Below are 21,980 nucleotides of genomic sequence, written 5' to 3'. Positions count from 1 at the left end.
CATGGAAACAACCTAAATGTCCATCAACAGCTGAATGGATAAGGAAGATGTGGTACATACATACAATGGAACACTACTCAGCCATAAAAAAGAACAAAATAATGCCATTTGCAGCAACATGGATGGACCTAGAGATTATAAGTGAAGTCAGAAAGAGAAAGATAAATACCATATATCACTTATACGTGGAAACTAAAATATGACACAAATTTATTTACAAAACACACTCATAGACATAGAGAACAGATATGGGATTGCCAAGGGAAAGGGGGAGGCAGGGGATGGATGGATTGGGAGTTTGGGATTAACAGATGCAAACTATTATAGGTAGAATGTATAAACAACAAGGTCCTACTATATAGCACAGGGAACTATATTCAATATCCTGTAATAAACCACAATGGAAAAGAATATGAAAAAGTATATATCTATAGCTGAATCACTTTGCTGTACCCCAGAAACTAATGCAACACTGTAAATCAACTGTACTTCAATTAAAAAAAAATTTTTTTTTAAATGACCAACCTTTAGCTGTTCTTCTAAGTGTCGTCTTTGCTCTAGATCCACAGTGACTGTGAGAAACTGGGCTACTTTTAGTGATGTGTTACTAGAAATAACGTTGTTTGAATAAAAAGAAGTTTTCACCACAAACTTTTCTTCTGCTGTATAGATTTGTTTTAATCGGGTTTCTTGTATTACCTATAATGTAAAATACGCATTCAGTGCACATCTAAGAATAATTATGACATTTTTAAAAGGACTAAAGAATTAAAAATACAGATCTCATGAATTTTAGAAGATCAAAATATACTAGGATATACTTTAGTTTTTAAAAAATGTACCCAACATCTCTAAAAAGGTGAGTGATAAAACAGGTTATTATTTGGGAAAACAACACTAAGAAAGAGAGAACTGGGAGAAAACCAAAACAACAACCAAAGTTGGCTATACTTCTACTTCACTATACAATCTCTCCCAAGTAAGTGTACTTTTGGGACTTTATCTACAGAAGAGATACCAGGAGTCAACTTCCCTGTAGACTGAACTGTGTTATCTTAACTAACACATTTACTCTCCCCTCCCCTCAGTTATATTGTTCAAAGATACATAATCTTATATTTAATTCCTGTATATTTGGGGAATACTTAATGCACACACTTTTCAAGGACTTCAAAGACTTTGCATTTTTTGGAGATCTTTTCTCTCAAGAATTTATTTAAGGAGTTTCATAAACTAATGCACATTCTAAACACCCTAACATTGGATCTGTTACTGTTATTTATAAAGAATAGGCTGCTGTAGTTTTTTCCAATCTCTAAAGGTTTACTACCAGTATTCTTGTGGCTTGTTTCTCTCTAGAAGTTTAAGTGAAGAGATAAGACATATTTAAGCATACTTAGTTTAATAGGGTATAAACTGGTATCCACAAATGCTGAATAATTTGAAATGAAGGGAAAGCCTAGATGAGGTTAGCCTACCCACATTTCATGAAAATAAGTTTTAAGCAAATTGAAACTGACAGAGATGGTGGGAGTGCTCTCAGCAAAAAGAACATTGTTAAGCTAAGGAGGTCAGCAGACAATTTAACCAGAGACCAGCCTTGGAAATTAACGAGAACAACTGCATAAATAGAGCATAATCATTTACAGAATCTAAAATGTCAGGACTTGATAATAAAGCAAAACTTACACTAAAGAATGTTATTTTTATTCTAAGGAAGAAATATAGCCATTATTTGTCATTAGGTAGACATGAAACATTAAGACAGTGAATTTCCTCAGTGAAGGTTTGTATCTTCTGAAAGATGGCTAAGACAATGTCAAGGGCTTTATTAGGTGTCTGACTTTGCTTTACTATATACAATGTTATTTTTCTAGTACAGACAGTAGAGTTAAAGCTCTCTAGATGACTTAACCAAAATGTTAAAAAGTGCATAAAAATCAACTTGAAGCACTGTTCAAAAAGTGAAAGGATTTTCCAAGTGCAGTATTGCTCCTTTCTGCCCCAAAGTAAAGCTATGAAAGCCCTTACCAAATTTTCTATAGTCTTTCTGCAATAGTAAAGAATACCTACTATCCTAAGCTTCAGAGATAGCACCCTACCTACCTCTGAAGTTATGACAGAAATTGGATTGGTCTATGTATATAGTCTTGTCCTCTTTTTTTAAACCCCATCTATGAAGACCAAAGAGAGAGGTACACCCACATGGAGAGTTGTATTTTTGGTTTCCCAAAATGGTCACCATAATATAATTTTTAATCAAAGACACAGGCAACTTACCACAAGTAATAATGGCTTGTCTGTGCAAAATGGGTTAGTAATGAGCCCCCATTTCTATCTTCTGTTAATGAGGTATATAGAGGCCCCGAAATTACAAATGAATATCCTAGGGATACTTGTAGAATGGTTGTTAAAAAATTTAAAACACATTCTCTAATAAGTTCACTATTATAAATAGCAGTTAGGTCTGTAATTGGGTCCTACAAGCAGTATTAATATGGCAACTTGGTATTAAGGAAAAATCTTTTCTAGAGGAGACTTCTTCCCTGTTTCTCCCTTTGATAAAAGCAATGAAGGTGGTTTGGAGTCTTAGAGATTACTTGTAAGGAGAAGAAAACTCCAAGCAGCATTAGCAGAATATAGGAACTTAAGAGTTTATGTAGCTGTACTAGACAGGAAAATGAAATCCTATTAAGGGGTGGTCATTCACATGAGATAATCTTAAATGGAAACTTTAAGGGGAGGGCTTACCAAAGCAGTTACATATCCTAGCCTACCATCCTAAAGTATAATTTGTCTGAAAAACATAATACAAGAATTTAAATGACTAAACCGTTAATGTTTGAACAAATGTTTGTCAAGCAAGGCAGAATCACATAAGAGAGCCACGTGTCTCTTCAGGTTTTAACTTAACTACCCTACATGTATTAAGTTATTTATTTACTCTAGGTCAGTGGTCCCCAACCTTTTTGGCACCAGCGATCAGTTTCATGGAAGACAATTTTTCACAGACCTGGGCTGGGTGGGTGGGGGGGATGATTCAGGCAGTAATGCAAGCGATGGGGAGAAATGGGGAGCGGCAGATGAAGCTTCGCTCGGTTGCCCACCGCTCACCTCCTGCTGTGTGTGCGGCCTGGGGGTCGGGGACCCCTGCTCTAGGTAACTCCACACCACTCCTGTCGTCAAGTATTAGTCAACATTCACTGTCCTATGTCATATTAAAAATGGAAAATACCAAGATAATTTCTGTATGGTTAAAAACAATGGCATGTTTCTTTAAATTACAAGTTTTCCTTGACTTTAAGCTAAGAAGTTTTAACAAAACTACATTTTTGGTACTGATTCAGTACTTTCTTACCCGTTCAATTGTTTCTCTGGTTCTTTCAGTTCCTACAGGAACTTCATGAATGTGATACTGGCAGCAGAGGTAACTCATGACAGGATCAGGTGCATCAAATAACTCTCGCAAATAAGAGAAAAATCCATATTGTCTGAAAGGAAAAGCAACTATTAGGTTTTTCTTCTTAAAATATCATTTAAAAAAAAATCCTAGTTGACATGTGGTGACTAAACAATAAATAAAAAATAAATTAACAATGGTACAGAAAGTATTTTCTTTGTATAGTTTAGCCACTTAATATTAAGTGATTAATATTCAGATTTATTTCCTTGTCAGAAAAGTTTAATATTTATAATTACAAACCATTAATCTCTTCTTTTGTTGCTTCTACCATTGCTTTTATACAGAATTAAGACTTTATTTACTTATAGCTGTTTTATAATTGCAGTTTTTCCATTTAATCCTTCTGGAAATTATTTTTATATTATGAAGTGATGATTTACCCTTTTATTTTCCCAATAACTAACCAACTATTTTAGTAGCTTTTACTAAGTAGTCCAATATTATTCCACTGATTTAAAAAATCACCATCATATACTAACTGATACCATGGTCTGTTCCTGGGCCTAGATTTTTCCTTATTTTAGACTTAGGAAGACATCCTAAAAGGGAATAATACAGCCTATAAAAAACATATTTATGTGACAAAGAAATAATTAAAATATATTTGAGAGAAATGATTATTCAATATTCAAAGTAACAGCTTAGTTCTAATAATATTTTCAAGACTTACTTAAGTTCATTCAATGGCCGTGAAGGTGCTTTGTCTGCATATGAACTCTTAGGAGCAATAACAGCATTCACTCTTAATTTTTTATGGTCACGAACCTTAATATAAGGAAAAGAAAATATTACCTTAATTACCATATACTCAATCAAAAGAATTTTTAAAGTTATGGTATTCTTACTGGCATTCATGGGACGATCAGAAATTTGAACACTGACTAGCTATTTAATGGTACTTATAAGAAAATTTTTTAGTGTGATGATATTGTAGCTATGTGTTTTCACAAAGAGTACATTTCTTTTTTTATTTCCACCGATAAATTCTATCAAACAGATAAGGAAGCAGTAATACCAAAAACCTTTTCAGAACAAAAAGGAAGGGACAAGTCATTTTATGATTCCCGTATAATCCTGACAAAAGTATTACAATATCCCTCATGAACACATATACAAAAATCCTTAACAAAATATTAGTAAACAGAATCCAGCAATATACATGACCAAGTAGAATTTATCCCAGGGATGTGAGATTGGTTGATTTTGAATGCTACATCAATCCAAGTTATTGTATTATCAGAATAAAGTACAAAAGCCATATGATTTTCAGCAAACTAGGAATAGAAAGAAATTTCCTCCACCTGGTAAAGGGCATCTATGATAAGTATACAGCAGACATAATACTTAATTGTGGAATATTGAGTGCTTTCCCCCTAAGTCTGGGAATAAGCAGGGGTATCAAATCACACCACTTCTTTTCAACATTGTCCTAGAGGTACTAGACAATGAGGTGAAGCACAATAAAGAGGTAAAAGATTAAAAAGGAACAAGTAAAAAGATCTATTTGCAAGGGTATGATTTTCTACACAGAAAGTCCTGTGGAATCTATAAAGCAACTACTAGAATTCAGGAAGTGAATTCAATAGTGTCACAAGATACAGATCAAATGAAAAAGTATCAAATTATATCTATGTACTAGCAGTTAACAGCTGAAAAATGAATTTGAGAAATCCATTTCTAAGAGTGTCAAAAATCCATAAAATACTTAGGAGCACATTTAACAAAAGATGTGCAAGACATAAACACAAAAAAATAAAACACTGCTGTGAGACAAGATGGGATGGTGGAATGGAGGAATTTCATGGTGGCACAGATTAGCAATGTTCAAACTACTTTCACAGCCTAGAATGCTGTGACTACTTTCACAGCACTCTACACTTGAACAAATTAGTAAATAAATTGATGATAAGGGGGAGAAGGAGGTGTTTTTCACTGCTACAGTAGGAAATTACAGATATGCAAAGGAGAAAGAGTAGAAGGTACCCTGTTGTGTTCGACTGTAATTGGAAGCATCAGTGTGAATTCATGGTGCCCTTATGCACTCTTGTTCTCCAGATAAATATAAATTAAGGGTTTGCATGCAAGGGCTAAGAAGCAATGAGACACTAGCAGCAATGCACACATCTAACACACAGATCTTGGTTTCTAAAAACTAGGGTTCTTTGGGGAAAAGGCTGATTGTAAGGCCCAGACACAGCAAGGTAAAGGTATAAGTGAACACACTGCTCTCCCCAAAAGTAAGTACTGCTCAAAATATGTTGGTAAGGGCTTCCCTGGTGGCACAGTGGTTGAGTCCGCCTTCCGATGCAGGGAACACGGGTTCGTGCCCCGGTCCGGGAAGATCCCACATGCCGCGGAGCAGCTGGGCCCGTGAGCCATGGCCACTGAGCCTGCGCGTCCAGAGCCTGTGCTCCGCAACAGGAGAGGCCACAACAGTGAGAGGCCCGTGTACCGCAAAAAAAAAAATGTTGGTAAAATAACATACAGCGGTCAAGCTGAAGGTCTCACTGGCCAAATGTGGGACAATTTGAGCATTAAAATAAATAATGATAGTAATGGATTAAAATCTATAAAACAAAATTCTATGAGTTTTATATGATATAATGACTAAATAAATGGAGAAGAAAGAGCTCTTCCTTATAGAATACCAACTAATAAATATAGAAAGAATGATGAGAATCATTAATGGTTCTTAAACCTACTAGGCAGTTACATGAGCAACAGGATATTTTTAAAGGCTCAAAGTATTTCCTCACACATAATTACAAACAGAAAAATAGTTTTACTGTAATGCTTGTTTTGAGGACAAATTTATTCCAAGCAATTTATATATTAGGGGACAACTTAAACATTATGTGATTCTCACATTTGCTTAGGTACAATTATATCCATAACAAATATAAGCTTTTCTCTAGGTGAATGCAAAAAATGGCACCCAACTGAATGGAGCTGTTTAGGAATAGATGTAATTTGTGCACAAATACACAGACACACACACATCCCTCTCAAACATCTACCAGCTGCCTGAGTTCACTACATATTATAAGCCACCCCTCAAGCACATCTGGTGTTACAACTTTCCATCCAATTTCAGGTAAGTGCTTTATAATTATTTTACCTACTACATAATTCACATACGGAACCCTTCCAATGCCTACTTCCACAAGCCAACTTCAGGTCTTTCAATAAGGCACAGGGTTGTAACATACAGTACAAGGAATACAGTCAATATTTCATACTAATTTTGCACATTGTGTAATCCATAAAACATCAAATTACTATGCTGTACACCTGAAACTTATAAGTCAACCATACTTCAATAAACAAATAAAAAAGAAAAAGCACATTTATTGTATCTGCATATTTCTTAATAATTTAACATATGTAAAGCTGTGCTTCCCCCCCTCCACACCATAGCCCCTGTGGGTTTTTATTATACAATTCTGCAGTACAGTAATTTTTAGGAATTATATATTGCTTATAGCAAAACCACCTGTACTTTGCTATGGAGAAATAATAAAGCAGGAGAAGACAAGACGGAGTAGAAGGAGTGAGCTCACCCCCTCTTACGGAAACACCAAAATCACAACTAACTGCTGAACTACCTCTGACAAAAAAATGCTGGAACCTACCAAAAAAGATACCCTGTATGCAAAGACAAAGAAGAAGCCACAACAAGATGGTAGGAACAGTGCAATGGCGATAAAATCAAATCCCATTATTGCTGGGTGGGTGACCCACAAACTGGAAAATAATTATACTACAGAAGTTCTCCCACAGGAGTGAAAGTTCTGAGCCCCACGTCAGGCTCCCCAGCCTGGGGGTCTGGCAACAGGAGGAGGAGCCCCCAGAGAATGTGGCTTTGAAGGCCAGCGGGATTTGATTGCAGGAATTCCACAGCACTGGGGGAAACAAACTCCATTTTTGGAGGGCACACACAGGGTCTTGCGTGCACCAGGACCCAGGTAAAAAAGCGATGACCTCATAAGAAACTTACCTGCTAGTATTGGAGGGTCTCCTGCAGAGGTTGGGGGGGGTGTCTGTGGCTCACTGTGCAGACGAGGACACTGGTGATGGTAGTTCTGGGGAGTACTCATTGGCATGAGCCCTCTTGGAGGCTGCCATTTTCTCATCAAGACCTGGCTCCACCCAACAGCCTGTAGGCTCCAGTGCTGGGATGCCTCAGGCCAAACAAACAACAGGGTGCGAACACAGCCCCATCAATCAGCAGACCAGCTGCCTAAAGCCTTCCTGAGTAAACAGCTGCCTGATAAACACACCCCTTGACACAGCCCTGCCCACCAGAGGGGCAAGAGCCAGCTCTACCCACCAGTGGGCAGGTACCAGTCCCTCCCACCAGGAAGCCTGCACAAGCCTCTTAGACAGCCTCATCCACCAGGGGCAGACGGCAGAAGCAAGAAGAACTATAAGCCTGCAGCCCACAGAATGGAAACTCTAATCACAGAAAGTTAGGCAAAATGAGAGAGCAGAGGAATATGTTCCAGATGAAGGAACAAGATAAAACCCCAGAAGAACAACTAAGGAAAGTAGAGATAGGCAATCTACCTGAAAAAGAATTCAGAGTAATGACAATAAAGACGACCCAAGATCTTGGAAAAAGAATGGAGGCACAGATCAAGAAGACACAAGAAATGTTTAACGAAGACCTAGAAGAACTAAACAACAAACAGAGATGAACAATACAATAACTGAAATGAAAAATACACTAGAAGGAATCAATAGCAGAGTAACTGCGGCAGAACTGGTAAGTGAGCTGGAAGACAGAATGGTGGAAATCACTGCTGTGGAACAGAATAAAGAAAAAAGAATGAAAAGAAATGAGGACAGTCTACGAGACCTCTGGGGCAACATTAAACACACCAACAGTCACATTATAGGGGTCCCAGAAGGAGGAGAGAGATGGAAAGGACCTGAGAAAATATTAGAAGAGATAATGGCTGAAAACTTCCCTAATATGTGAAAGGAAACAGTCACCCAAGTCCAGGAAGCACAGAGGAAGCAGAGTCCCAGGCAGGATAAACCCAAGAAGGAACATGCCAAGATACATGGTATCAAAATGACAAAAATTAAAGACACAAAATATTAAAAGCAGTAAGGGAAAAGTAACAAATAATGTACAAGGGAACTCCCATAAGGTTAAAAATATTAAAAGCAGTAAGGGAAAAGTAACAAATAATGTACAAGGGAACTCCCATAAGGTTATCAGCTAACTTCTCAGCAGAAACTCTGCAGGCCAGAAGGCAGTGATGAAAAGGAAGAACCTACAACCAAGGATACTCTACCCAGCAAGGCTCTCATTCAGATTTGATGGAGAAATCAAAAGCTTTCCAGACAAGAAAAAGCTAAGAGAATTCAGCACCACCAGACCAGCTTTGCAACAAATGCTAAAGGAACTTCTCTAGGTGGAAAAGAAAAGGCCACAACTAGAAACAAGAAAATTATGAATGGAAAAGCTCACTGGTAAAGGCAAACATACAGTAAAGGTAGGAAATCATCTGCTAAACAAATATGATATCAAAACCAGCAATTATGAGGAGAGCATAAAGGCAGGATATTGGAAATGCATTTTAAATTAAAAGATCAGCAACTGAAAACAATCTTGTTTATATATAGAATGCTATACCAAAACCTCATGGTAACTGCACACTGAAAATCTACAATAGATACACATGCAGAAAAGAATAAGGAATCCACACACAACACTACAGTTAGTCATCAAATCACAAGAGAAAAAAAGAGGAAGGGAAGAAAAAACACCTACAAAAACAAATCCAAAACAATTAACAAAATGGCAATAAGAAGCTACAGTCATCAAAACAGTATGGTACTGGCACAAAAACAGAAATACAGATCAATGGAACAGGATAGAAAGCCCAGAAATAAACCCACACACATATGGTCAATGAATCTACAACAAAGGAGGCAAGACTATATACAATGGAGAAAAGACAGTCTCTTCAATAAATGGGGCTGGGAAAACTGGACAGCTACACATGAAAAAATGAAATTAGAACATTCTTTAACAAGATACATATAAATAAACTCAAAATGGATTAAAGACCTAAATATAAGACCAGATACTATAAAACTCTTAGAGGAAAATATAGGCAGATCACTCTTTGACATAAATCGCAGCAATATCTTTTTCAAGCTGTCTCCTAGAGTAATGGAAATAAAAACAAAAATAAGCATGGGACCTAATCAAACTCAAAAGCTTTTGCATAGCAAATGAAACCATAAACAAAACAAAAAGATAACCCACAGAATGGGAGAAAATATTTGCAAACAAAGAGATTAACAAGGGATTAATTTCCAAAATTTACAAACAGCTCATGCGGCTCAATACCAAAAAAACAAACAACCCAATCAAAAAATGGGCAGAAGACCTAAACAGACATTTCTCCAAAGAAGACTTGCATTTAGAAACTAAAATGAAATATCACCTCAAAAAAAAAAAAAAAGGACATCCCTGGTGCCACAGTGGTTAAGAATCCGCCTGCCAATGCAGGGAACCTGGTTCAAGCCCTGGTCCAGGAAGATCCCACATGCTGTGGAGCAACTAAGCCCATGTGCCACAACTACTAAGCCTGCACTCTAGAGCCCACGAGACACAACTACTGAGCCCACGTGCCGTAAGTACTGAAGCCTGCGTGCCTAGAGCCCATGCTCCACAACAAGAGAAGCCATCGCAACGAGAAGCCTGTGCACCGCAACGAAGAGTAGCCCCTGCTTGCCCCAACTAGAGAAAAGCCCGCACACAGCACAAAGACCCAATGCAGCCAAAAATAAATAAATAAACAAATACATATATTTTAAAAAAAGAAACATCACCTCACACCAGTCAGTATGGCCATCATCAGAAAGTCAACAAACAATAAATGCTGGAGAGGGTGTGGAAAAAAGGGAACCCTTTTGCACTGTTGGTGGGAATGTAAATTGGTACAGCCACTATGGAGAACAGTACGGAGGTTCCTTAAGAAACTAAAATTAGAGCTATCATATGATTCAGCAATCCCACTCCTGGGCATATATCCAGAGGAAACCATGGTTCGAAAGGATACATGCACCCCAATGTTCACTGCAGCACTACTTACAATAGCCAAGACATGGAAGCAACCTAAATGTCCATCAACAGATGAATGGATAAAGAAGATGTGGTACATATATACAATGGAATATTACTCAGCCATTAAAAAGAATGAAATAATGCCATTTGCAGCAACATGGATGGACCTGGAGATTATCATACTAAGTGAAGTCAGTCAGACAGAGAAAGACAAATATCATATGATATGGCTTTATGTAGAATCTAAAAAAAATTGATACATATGAACTTATTTACAAAACAGAAACAGACTTACAGACTTAGAGAATGAATTTATGGTTACCAAGGGGGAAGGGTGGGGGGAGGGATAGATTAGCAGTTTGGGATTGACATGTACACACTGCTATATTTAAAATACACAACCAACAAGAACCTACTGTATAGCCCAGGGAACTCTACTCAATACTCTGTGATAACCTAAATGGGAAAAGAATTCGAAAAAGAATAGATACATGTATGTGCATAACCGAATCACTTTTGCAGTATACCTGAAACTAACACAACACTGTTAATCAACTATACTCCATAAATTAAAAAAACGAAAAAATCAATAAAGCAAATAGGGCAAAATGTGAATAATTATTGTAAATCTGGGTAAAAGGTATATAGGAGCATATGTATGACTCTTGCAACTTTTCTATAAGTTTGAAGTTATATCAAAATAAGTTATTAAAAAAAATAGAGTGGAGGTATAATGAAACAATATTGGCCATGAGTCAATGTATCAATGATACTAGTATGCAGAATTCATTTAAGTTTTAAAAATCTATTGTTTTAGTGGCTACACTAAATAAAATTGAATTATACAATGAGAAAGTAATTTCCTTTTCAATTCCCTTTCAATCATACCAATGAGTAAGTTACATACAGTGTCATCATGTCTTTAACTCCTTATTACCTCCTTTTAAAAAAATCATATTATCTGCTTTTGAGAAGCAACAGTACAGATCTAGGATTTACTAACACTGCCTTTACAGTCTTTACTGTAATGTAAATTATTTGTTCTTCTAAGTTGGTAATGACATTATACTTCCTTTCAGAATATTTCATTTCAGTAACAAGTGAAGTGATTTAAAGAAAAATTTTCAATAATAATATAGTTAGTACCCAGATATGGCAAAAAATTGTGATGGTAGTACACGGTAGTATGCAGAAATGGCAAACACCATGAAGAAGGTTTGTAAGTTACTGAAGGATGGGAAATGGTACTCTAGTAGATATAATTACAGGAGGAGGTTATATACAATATATTTCAAAATTTAAAATACACATACAAAAAGTGATACATGTAAGAGAAAGTTCTAGTCCTAATGATGAACCCCTATGGAAAGTTGTCACAGTACAAGGAAAAAAAAAAAAAAGGTCAAATTTCCAGGAACCTGACATATTATTAATATATGGTTCAAATTCTTAGCACAGGGGAAGAAGCATGAGTTTTTGAGGCAAATCCAGTTACTCAGTGTAGGCTAAGCTGGCCATTTGCAAAATAGAAATCATCTAATTACACCTGACTCCAGACAGACCCTTCACACTGTGTCATGTCTCACAGACTTGTAATCCAAGTAACCTACTTCTTCAGTGACATCAGTTCAAGAACTCACTGTTTAGGCTTAAATAGTTCTAAATAACACAAATGCTTAATTTTTTGGAGACCATTTTATAATTCTGTAGATTCAACTTTTTTATCCAGTCACCTTTTATTCACATTCCCTGTCAACTCCAAACCAGAAGGAGGGCAATACGTAAAAGCCAAAGAAAGTAAAGATTCTTTCCAATCACTTGTGTACCAGAGAAATAGAGGACTACTTAAGCCGATTCATGGTCCTGTCCTCACTTAGACTTACTAGAAAAAGTTTAAACAAAACAAAATCTAAACCTCATCTTTCCAGGGCTTTTTAAAAAGTAGATGGCGTATTGCAAAAGGAAAAAGAAATCTTACTGGCAAGGATAGTAACATACATAGCTAACAATATGTATTATACAGATATATAACAATATATAATAAAAACAATAGTACCCAACAAACTGTTCTAAACTTTTTCATTTAATAAATTATTTAATCATCACAACCATCTTTTGAAGTAGATATTATCTCCACTTTATAGTGAAGAAATTAAGACACAGAACATTTAGTCAACTTGCTGAAATCAGCAGTAAAGTCTGAATTCAAAGCCTGGTACCTATCTGTAGAGTCTATACTCTTAACTAAGCCATGATGTCTTCCAGTGGCTTATATTCTTTGTCAGTAGTGTTTTTCTAGTCAGATACAGAATTCTCATTCTTTTTAAAGTTTTTTATTTATAATGAGCAACATTATATGCCCCTCCAAAGAAAAACGGAGTTCATTCCAATACATTTCCTAAAAGGATGTCCAAGACCAAAGTCTCATCATTATGATGTTTCTCTTAAAACAATGTGACAGAATTACTCTTCATATTAATTCCCAATGGTAATTTCAAAAAATGTTAAAGATGGAATTATGGGCTCTTGTTCCTCTTATAAAACTAATTCAATCCTCAGTGGTACAGACAAAAGAAATTAGCAAATTTGAATAATTTTACACAAGAGTTACTGATGGTAAAATAGGTCGTTATCATTTTTTGCTCTAGGTTGAGGTTGAAAACTCAAGCACTGGAAGCTAAGCGTGAAGTGAATTAAAATATTACAGTACTTGCCTCTTTGAGGAAAACCTCCATATCTTCTTGACTTTCAAACACAAAAGCTCTCAAGTCATTTGATGGAATATGATTTTCAATATATTTGGCATTTTTGTTATCTTTCATATTGATCTAAACAAAACAAAAAGAAAATAAAAGTTGATTTTCATGAAACCCAAAGTGACTACCAGAACATAACTACCAGAACATATACTTAACTTAGATTTATTTAATTAGGTTAAATAAATCCTCGAGAAAAAAGTAGACCAAAAAAGAACTGTTTGGTATTGAAGAGTCAACATTTTTAAACATCTATTTAATTTACTGTCCAAGACATAGTAAAACAAAAGCCAAGACTTTAACAGCACCTAATGCATATTGATTTTGATACCATCTAAGAAATAAAAAGTTCTCTTCTGGCCAGCTCACTGAAAACATTTGAAATAGGGTTAGATTGTAACCTGAGTATAAACATTTCTCATCTGTCCCCAAACTTTTAATATTTTTCTTCTTAATCTTTAAGAGGAATTCATGCTATCTATGGCAAAAACTAATTAGTATAAAAATACAAAGGCCTAAATAAAACTTTATGAAACTAATGAAAAAACTTGCTATGGATTAATTATAACTATTGGTGCTTTCAAGAGAAACCCTAGGTTTGTACTACTAGAGCATAAACTTAATTACTCACTCAAAAAATACTAACTAGTTAGACATTTTTGCACTTGAGGCTCAGTGCTATGGAAGATACTAAGATAGTTCAAGATCTAGGGCTCTGGGATCAGACAGATGTCACTTCCATTCCTATGTATGACCTTAATCAAGTACCACCTAAATCTCTGAAAGCTTTAGTTACTTCATCCTAAAATGGGTAGAGTAAAACAGTCTATATCTCAAGGGACTAAATGTGGATTAAAAGAAATAATACAACAAAAAAAATTAGTAGACTGCTTGTCACATAAATGTTGGTATTATTTTAAATTACAGAATATTGATCAGTATAGAAAGATGGGAAAACTAAAAAAACAAGCAAACAAATGAAAAAAATCAAAGCCATATAAAATACCATCACCCAGACATAAACACTACAAACATTAGATGTCTACTGTTTCACTTTTTTTTTTTTTTTTTTGCGTTACGCGGGCCTCTCACTGTTGTGGCCTCTCCCGTTGCAGAGCACAGGCTCCCGACGCGCAGGCTCAGCGGCCATGGCTCACGGGCCCAGCCACTCCACGGCATGTGGGATCCTCCTGGACTGGGGCACGAACCCGTGTCCCCTGCATCGGCAGGCGGACTCTCAACCACTGCGCCACCAGGGAAGCCCCTGTTTCACAATTTTTTTGGTACCAAGTTATTGGGTTGGCCAGAAAGTTCATTTGGTTTTTCCAAAAGATGGCTCTAGTGCTTAGTTGTCTTTAACTTTGTTCAAAACAACTTTGTTAGACTATATTGTGACAGCTGTCATATCAGCGTGTATTTAAAAAAAAAATCAAAATTGGTGAATTTTTGTGTAGCCATTTTAATATTGAAGATGGAAGAAAAAAGCAACATTTTCGGCATATTATTCTTTATTATTTTAAGAAAGGTAAAAACGCAACTGAAATGCAAAAAAAAGATTTGTGCAGCATATGGAGAAGGTGCTATGACTGACTGAATGTGTCAAAAGTGGTGTGCGAAGTTTCGTGCTGGAGATTTCTCGCTGGACAATGCTCCACAGTCGGGTAGACCAGTTGAAGTTGACAGCTATCAAATCGAGACATTAATTGAGAACAACTGACTTTATACCAAGCAGGAGATAGCCGACATACTCATAGTATCCAAATCAAGTGTTGAAAATCATTTGCATCAGCTTGGTTATGTTCATCGCTTTGATGTTTGGGTTCCACATAAGTTAAGTGAAAAAAACCTTCTTGACCGTATTTCTGCATGTGATTCTCTACTTAAACGTGATGAAAACGTTCTGTTTTTTAAAAAAATTGTGATGGGCCATGAAAAGTGGATACTGTACAATAATGTGGAACAGGAGAGACTGTGCGGCAAGTGAAATGAACCACCACCAACCACACAAAAGGCCGGTCTTCATCCAAAGAAGGTGATGTTGTGTATATGGTGGGATTGGAAGGGAGTCCTCTATTACGAGCTCCTTCCGGAAAACCACACGATTAATTCCAACAAGTACTGCCCCAAATTCAACCAACTGAAAGCGGCACTTGGCGAAAAGCGTCCGGAGTTAGTCAACAGAAAATGCATAATCTTCCATCAGGATAATGCAAGATGGCATGTTTCTTCGATGACCAGGCAAAAATGCTTATTGCTTGGCTGGGAAGTTCTGATTCATCTGCCATATTCACCAGACACTGCACCTTTGGATTTCCATTTATTTCAGTCTTTACAAAATTCTCTTAATGGAAAAATTTTCAATTCCCTGGGAGACTGTAAAAGGCACCTAGAACAGTTCTTTGCTCAAAAAGATAGAAAGTTTTTGGAAGACGGAATTATGAAGTCGCCTGAAAAATGATAAAAGGTAGTGGAACAAAAGGGTGAATACGTTGTTCAATAATGTTATTGGTGAAAATGAAAAATGTGTTTTTACTTAAAACTCAAAGGAACTTTTTGGCCAACTCAATACTTTGTTGTAAGGAATGGTACAAATGAAAAAAAAAATAAAGTGGGTGTTTGCTACAACTTACAGAAAGGGTAAAGTAATCCCAATATCACCATAGGAAGTCATCTTTTTTTATAGTTATGGATAAGCCAGCATAGGACTTAGCTCTCGTTATCACTCTCCCCCAGGGTGCATTTATCAGAGACATTCTGCCATATCAGATTCTGGGGCCCATATCTTGTATAAGTTGGTTACACAGTCATCTATTTTTTTGATGAATTTCACCTGCTCGTTTAGGTAATGAGTCTCAGAGAAGTCACACAAGTAGGGGTCATTTTTGTCATTGGTCAGTTTGTGCATTTACAGTAGTGACTGATTCACAATTTTTTCCAAGTGTAATACACACTCCATTGCATTCATTGTCTGGTTTCCTGATATCCTGAAGGAAGATTTGGCCCCTTGTTGGTTCTGAACCTTCATCAGCTTCTTAGCGAGCTCCTTCTCCTCATGAGATTGGTGAAGAAAATATCTGGCAAAGTTCTTCAGAGCCACATCTTTACAAAGTAGTAAGACATGGACAGGTAGACATAGGAGGTGTAGCTTTCCAAGATGTTCTGGTGGTTGATGGCAGACTCCTGTTTCACAATTTTTAAAAATGAAATCTTTCTATATACCCTATCCTGTAATCTGTTTTATAAGTCATTAACATATCATAAATGTCCCTTTATATTAGTAAATAGAGACCTATGGCAACATTTTAAAGGCCTATGGAGGTGGTACAATGCATTTCAACTAGATTTTGAAGGGTTAGGTAAGTGTATGGGCAGGATACAGTTGGAAGAAGGTGGTAGTAAAAGTAAAAGGTTGTTCCAGGAAGGGTAAGATAACAGAGTATCTCCCTTTATCTCAGACTCAAATGTAATTTAAAAAGTAAATATATGCCAGCTAGTAATCTGACTTGGTGATAGGCTACTATCAGGAAATCAAGTGACAAGAGGATGACAAATCTAATAAAGTCCAGAGGTATTGTTTTGAGTTTGGCACTTTAATAAGAATCTGTTGAAAATTACACTTGCATTCTAATTTATAATACTAACGGTCACAGTATTTCTTCTTGTGTTTTCTTTCAATCCTTACTGGATTAATCAAAACAGTAATGTCTGCATCCAAAATAGGTATTCCCTTCTTGATCGAGCAAAAATATTCTAATGATTCATACCTGAGCAAGAAGAGAATACAGTATTATGCACACTAATTTTGCTAATATAATGCAAACTATATGAAATGACTTTGAATAAAGCATAATATAAACAGGAGTTACAGAATATAGAACTTTTCATGAATCCTACAAGGATCTACAGTGAATTCTTTCCAAAAAAAAAAAATCATCTAGCAAAAATAATCCTTTTATCATTTTGAAGTTTTAAGTGTGTGTGTGTGTGTGTGTGTGTGTGTATAAAACATGTCATTAGCAAAGAATGTGGGTTTTACTTTTTCATTCCTTCTCATGGCCCAACTTACCATTTAAAATATTTTAGACGGAAATTTTCCTAGTAAATCCACACCCACATTTCATTAAATGATTTACTAAATACAGCTTGCCCTATTCTTGATGACTCATGATCACTAATAAGACTTATCAAATGTTTATAAGGTCAATAAATTGTTGGTTTCATTCTCAGAATCCTCAGAATGCTTTATTTTTGTAGCAGATGATTTTGTTGTCTATCCTGTCAGGTGTTCCATATCAACTGTATTTATTTATAGCAGTTTTCTACCCCTTTGGCAGCATTTAATATATTGCCTGTTATAACCGAAGAATAGCAATTGCCAGAAGGAAACCAGCTAACCAAGTTTACACATGATTCTTGGTCAATAAGTTGCCAGTTTCATACTTCTATCAAGAAAAAGTTCATAGGTTTATTATCAAGGACCCTTTAAAAAGCTCATGTATGGATTCAGCAGCATACCAGATGCCACAAGTCTACTAATGGAAAAGCAGGGTGTTAACAAGACTAAGAATTCTTAAAACAACAAAACCTACAATGATTACAATAATAAAAATAACAGATACTACTAAGATGAACAAATTTCTTACCGTGAGCATTATGGGTTCACAGACTCTTTGCTTAAATTTGTCTCTGTTATTTCTCAGCCATAAAACAGCATCATATGTGTCACGGTATCTCTGTCTCAGCTTATCTTCCTTTTGATTCATAAGGTTGTCAAAACGCACAATATGATCATCCACACCTAAAATTGGAAAATAAAGCATTATTCCTCTGAACACTTTAATTAGTGAAATAATCTATTAATAACATAGAAGAGTATCTTAGATCTAAAGGTTATAAACACCACTCAGCAAGTACCCAACACAGTGAAAAAGACCCACCCTGGACAAATCACTCTTAAGTTTCTAAACACCTGGGATAAAAGATGATCTTTAAACTACCAAAAATAAATAGGTCACATACAAAATAATAAGAAAACACTAGATTTCCTATCAAAAGACAATGGCAACAGGCCTTCAGGATTCTGAAAGAAAAACTATTTTCAAGCTAGATTTTTATAACACCAAAATAAAAAAGGGGATAATGAAGTAAAGATTTTTCAGGGATGCAAAGACTCAAATTAATTCCCAAATATCTCTTCTTAGCAGGTTATGTGAAGATGTACTCTTACAAAACAAGGAAGTAATTTAAGAAAAATGAAGACACAGAATTCAGGAATAGCTTTTTATTCAACACAGAAAAGGTGTGAGAGAAGTCCTAGGTAACAGCCATAAGGAGACCTTGAGAACAATCAGTTTAGTTGGGAGGAGGATGGAAGGTCTCAGAACTCAAGAGAATGCTTGATAATTTTTTTCCCAATTTAAGGAAATGCTAAAGTAAATGGTGTTTCTAAAAAATGGTAAATTAAAATCCTAAAAAAAAATTATCAATGAACAGAAATTAGATCATAATGCACTACTTGGCTCTGCTGTGAGCAAGTTTTCTTGTTGTAATAACATAAATAATACTTAATATTTCTAGCTAGTAGAATCAACCCATAAACAGACCATATAAAACTTAATTATGGTTCTCAATAAAGTATGTTTTCAGCCTTTAAACTATAAAAACCAGAGTACATATTAAAGAATTAAAGGGAGGAAAGTAAAAAGAAAGGCTAGGAGTATCAGTATTTTTAGCTTATAAATGTGCATTCAAGCATTATCAACAAATATTAAATGACAAAAAAAGAATATTATTGGTAATAAACATTAATAAATGTTAATGATTACTAATATTAATATAATAATCCCATTTGGGGAATTACAATAATAGGTAGGGGAGGTGTCATGAGTTGAAATCCACATCTGAAGCAACAAAACATTAAAAGATGATATCTAAAGTTGATTAACCAAGACATGGTAAAATAAAAATATGATTAAGATATATGAAAGACTATTAGAAAAAGTTACTGAAATAGTTAAGAGTGCTTACTCTTGACAGTGGGTCTGGAAGTTGGAAAGGCACTGGGCCACCCTTCTTGTCTAGTGTTATTATTTTTTTTAAACCATACACCTAGCATTTTGCTAAACATATAAACAAATTTTTTTACTAACTGACCTTAGTCATATATACTGAGCAGACAGAATGTAAGATCTTCTCTAACTGAATAATGCTACAGATCTAGCCACATGGTCTATAGCAAAGAAAAAAAAAGATGAAATTGGACAGGCTTCAAGGAGCAAAGCTAATGGAAGATTATGAAGGCTAGAATGAAGAGCTTAAATTTGACCTGAGAAAAAACAGAAAAGTGAGTGACTGTAAAGAAAATAAAGCAAAGTATTTTTAGAGAATTAAATCAACTGCCAAAATCTGACATAAGACAACGGTCTGCTTGCGGCAAATCATTACACAATAGATATAGGTAATTAAGACACTAAAATGGAAGAATTGAACTGAGCTTCCTCAACAAGCAGACATGAACATTTAGAGACATGATCAGGGGAAGAAGAAAGCCCATCAACAGAGACATATCTCCATTTTATAAACATGTCTTCACTGTAAGTTTAAAAAAACTCAGAATGGGAGAAAATATTTGCAAATGAAGCAACCGACAAAGGATTAATCTCCAAAATTTACAAGCAGCTCATGCAGCTCAATAACAAAAAAACAAACAACCCAATCCAAAAATGGGCAGAAGACCTAAATAGACATTTCTCCAAAGAAGATATACAGACTGCCAACAAACACATGAAAGAATGCTCAACATCATTAATCATTAGAGAAATGAAAATCAAAATGACAATGAGATATCATCTCACACCAGTCAGAATGGCCATCATCAAAAAATCTAGAAACAATAAATGCTGGAGAGGGTGTGGAGAAAAGGGAACACTCTTGCACTGCTGGTGGGAATGTGAATTGGTACAGCCACTATGGAGAACAGTATGGAGGTTCCTTAAAAAACTACAAATAGAACTACCATATGACCCAGCAATCCCACTACTGGGCATATACCCTGAGAAAACCAAAATTCAAAAAGAGTCATGTACCAAAATGTTCATTGCAGCTCTATTTACAATAGCCCGGAGATGGAAACAACCTAAGTGCCCATCATCGGATGAATGGATAAAGAAGATGTGGCACATATATACAATGGAATACTACTCAGCCATAAAAAGAAACGAAATTGAGCTATTTGTAATGAGGTGGATAGACCTAGAGTCTGTCATACAGAATGAAGTAAGTCAGAAAGAAAAAGACAAATACCGTATGCTAACACATATATATGGAATTTAAGAAAAAAAAAATGTCATGAAGAACCTAGGGGTAAGGCAGGAATAAAGACGCAGACCTCCTAGAGAACGGACTTGAGGTTATGGGGAGGGGGAAGGGTGAGCTGTGACAGGGCGAGAGAGAGTCATGGACATATACACACTAACAAACGTAGTAAGGTAGATAGCTAGTGGGAAGCAGCCGCATGGCACAGGGATATTGGCTCGGTGCTTTGTGACAGCCTGGAGGGGTGGGATAGGGAGGGTGGGAAGGAGGGAGACGCAAGAGGGAAGACATATGGGAACATATGTTTATGTATGACTGATTCACTTTGTTATAAAGCAGAAACTAACACACCATTGTAAAGCAATTATACCCCAATAAAGATGTTAAAAAAAAACAAAACAAAAAACTTACTCCTCTTCTCCTTCTCTAGAGTTTCCCTCTCTCTACGCTTATCAATTATCTCGCCTTCACATAATGCCTTTTCATCTTGAACTCGTCTCAGATCATTTGTAATGGCATCAATTTGGGGTTGAAGGTTCTCACAGTTTTCTGTGGTCTTCAGTTCATTTTGCAAATCTTCTATCATTTTGCGGGTATTACTTATTCTCCTCTGTCGATCATGCTCTTCATTTTGTTTTACTGTTAAAGCCTGCTGAAGGTCCTCAATCTAATAAAACAAAAGCAGGTTAGCACTGGAGATTGTTTTTTCTCTTGGTTTATTAGGCTTTAGTAAAACAGTTTTAAAAATGCAAACAACCTAAGAACATGGGTTTTTTTCTCACTAAAAGGTATCCTATTAGAATTAAACTGTTACTCCTACCAGACCACCTGTCTCTTTATTTGTTCAGCAATACATTCCAAGTACCTAGGGCAGTGGTTAGCATATAGTTAGCATTCAGTAAATATTTGCTAAATAAATGAAATATTTATAAAGCCAATCAGCAGATTTCTAAATATTTATAGGAAGATTTCACATACTATATATCATAAAACTGAAAACAGTCACATGGTATACCACAGACTTTCAATAAACCAGCAATAGAAATGATGGTGAAGATTATGTCACCCTACTAGTTTAAAACCACAATAAACTATTTTCTTTCCATTAAATTATTTTCTACTAGCACTTCAAATTAGTATTTTGAGATTTTAATCCTCAATCTGTATGTTTATATTCAGGGTAAGTCATTAAAAAAAACCAGATCATGCAACTTACCAGTGGAATTTTTATCAAAACCATACATGGTCTACCTAAGACAGAGTTATGATTTTCTTCAAGACACAGATGCATACACCCAATGTATTTTTTGCAAAAATAGAATTTTGTGTTAAATTAGATAAGGTTATCGTATCATATAAT

At 35.7% G+C, this 21,980-nt stretch overlaps 1 protein-coding gene and 1 pseudogene across 5 annotated transcripts in view; both read right to left on the bottom strand.

Annotated features, from left to right (window-relative positions):
• Nucleotides 1–21,980, bottom strand: part of SMC5 (structural maintenance of chromosomes 5) — a 112,696-nt gene that overhangs the window by 26,758 nt on the left and 63,958 nt on the right. For all 4 annotated transcript variants that reach the window (XM_079927594.1, XM_079927595.1, XM_079927597.1 and 1 more), the window contains 6 exons: nucleotides 21,032–21,287; nucleotides 17,950–18,104; nucleotides 13,265–13,378; nucleotides 4,134–4,228; nucleotides 3,359–3,491; nucleotides 526–699 (listed from right to left, as the gene is read on the bottom strand). In XM_079927594.1, the coding sequence (XP_079783720.1) occupies nucleotides 526–699; nucleotides 3,359–3,491; nucleotides 4,134–4,228; nucleotides 13,265–13,378; nucleotides 17,950–18,104; nucleotides 21,032–21,287 (927 nt within the window). The remainder of the gene's footprint in view (nucleotides 1–525; nucleotides 700–3,358; nucleotides 3,492–4,133; nucleotides 4,229–13,264; nucleotides 13,379–17,949; nucleotides 18,105–21,031; nucleotides 21,288–21,980) is intronic.
• Nucleotides 16,013–17,360, bottom strand: LOC307189560 (ferritin heavy chain-like; annotated as a pseudogene). Its single transcript has 2 exons — nucleotides 17,343–17,360; nucleotides 16,013–16,486 (listed from the first exon to the last, which is right to left on the bottom strand). The product of its transcript is annotated as a ferritin heavy chain-like (transcript).

The sequence above is a fragment of the Stenella coeruleoalba genome, assembly GCF_951394435.1.
Source record: "Stenella coeruleoalba genome assembly, chromosome: 7".
Lineage (NCBI taxonomy): Eukaryota > Metazoa > Chordata > Mammalia > Artiodactyla > Delphinidae > Stenella > Stenella coeruleoalba.
Note: the sequence above shows the minus strand (reverse complement) of the source record. Positions and strands in the feature narration are given on the sequence as shown.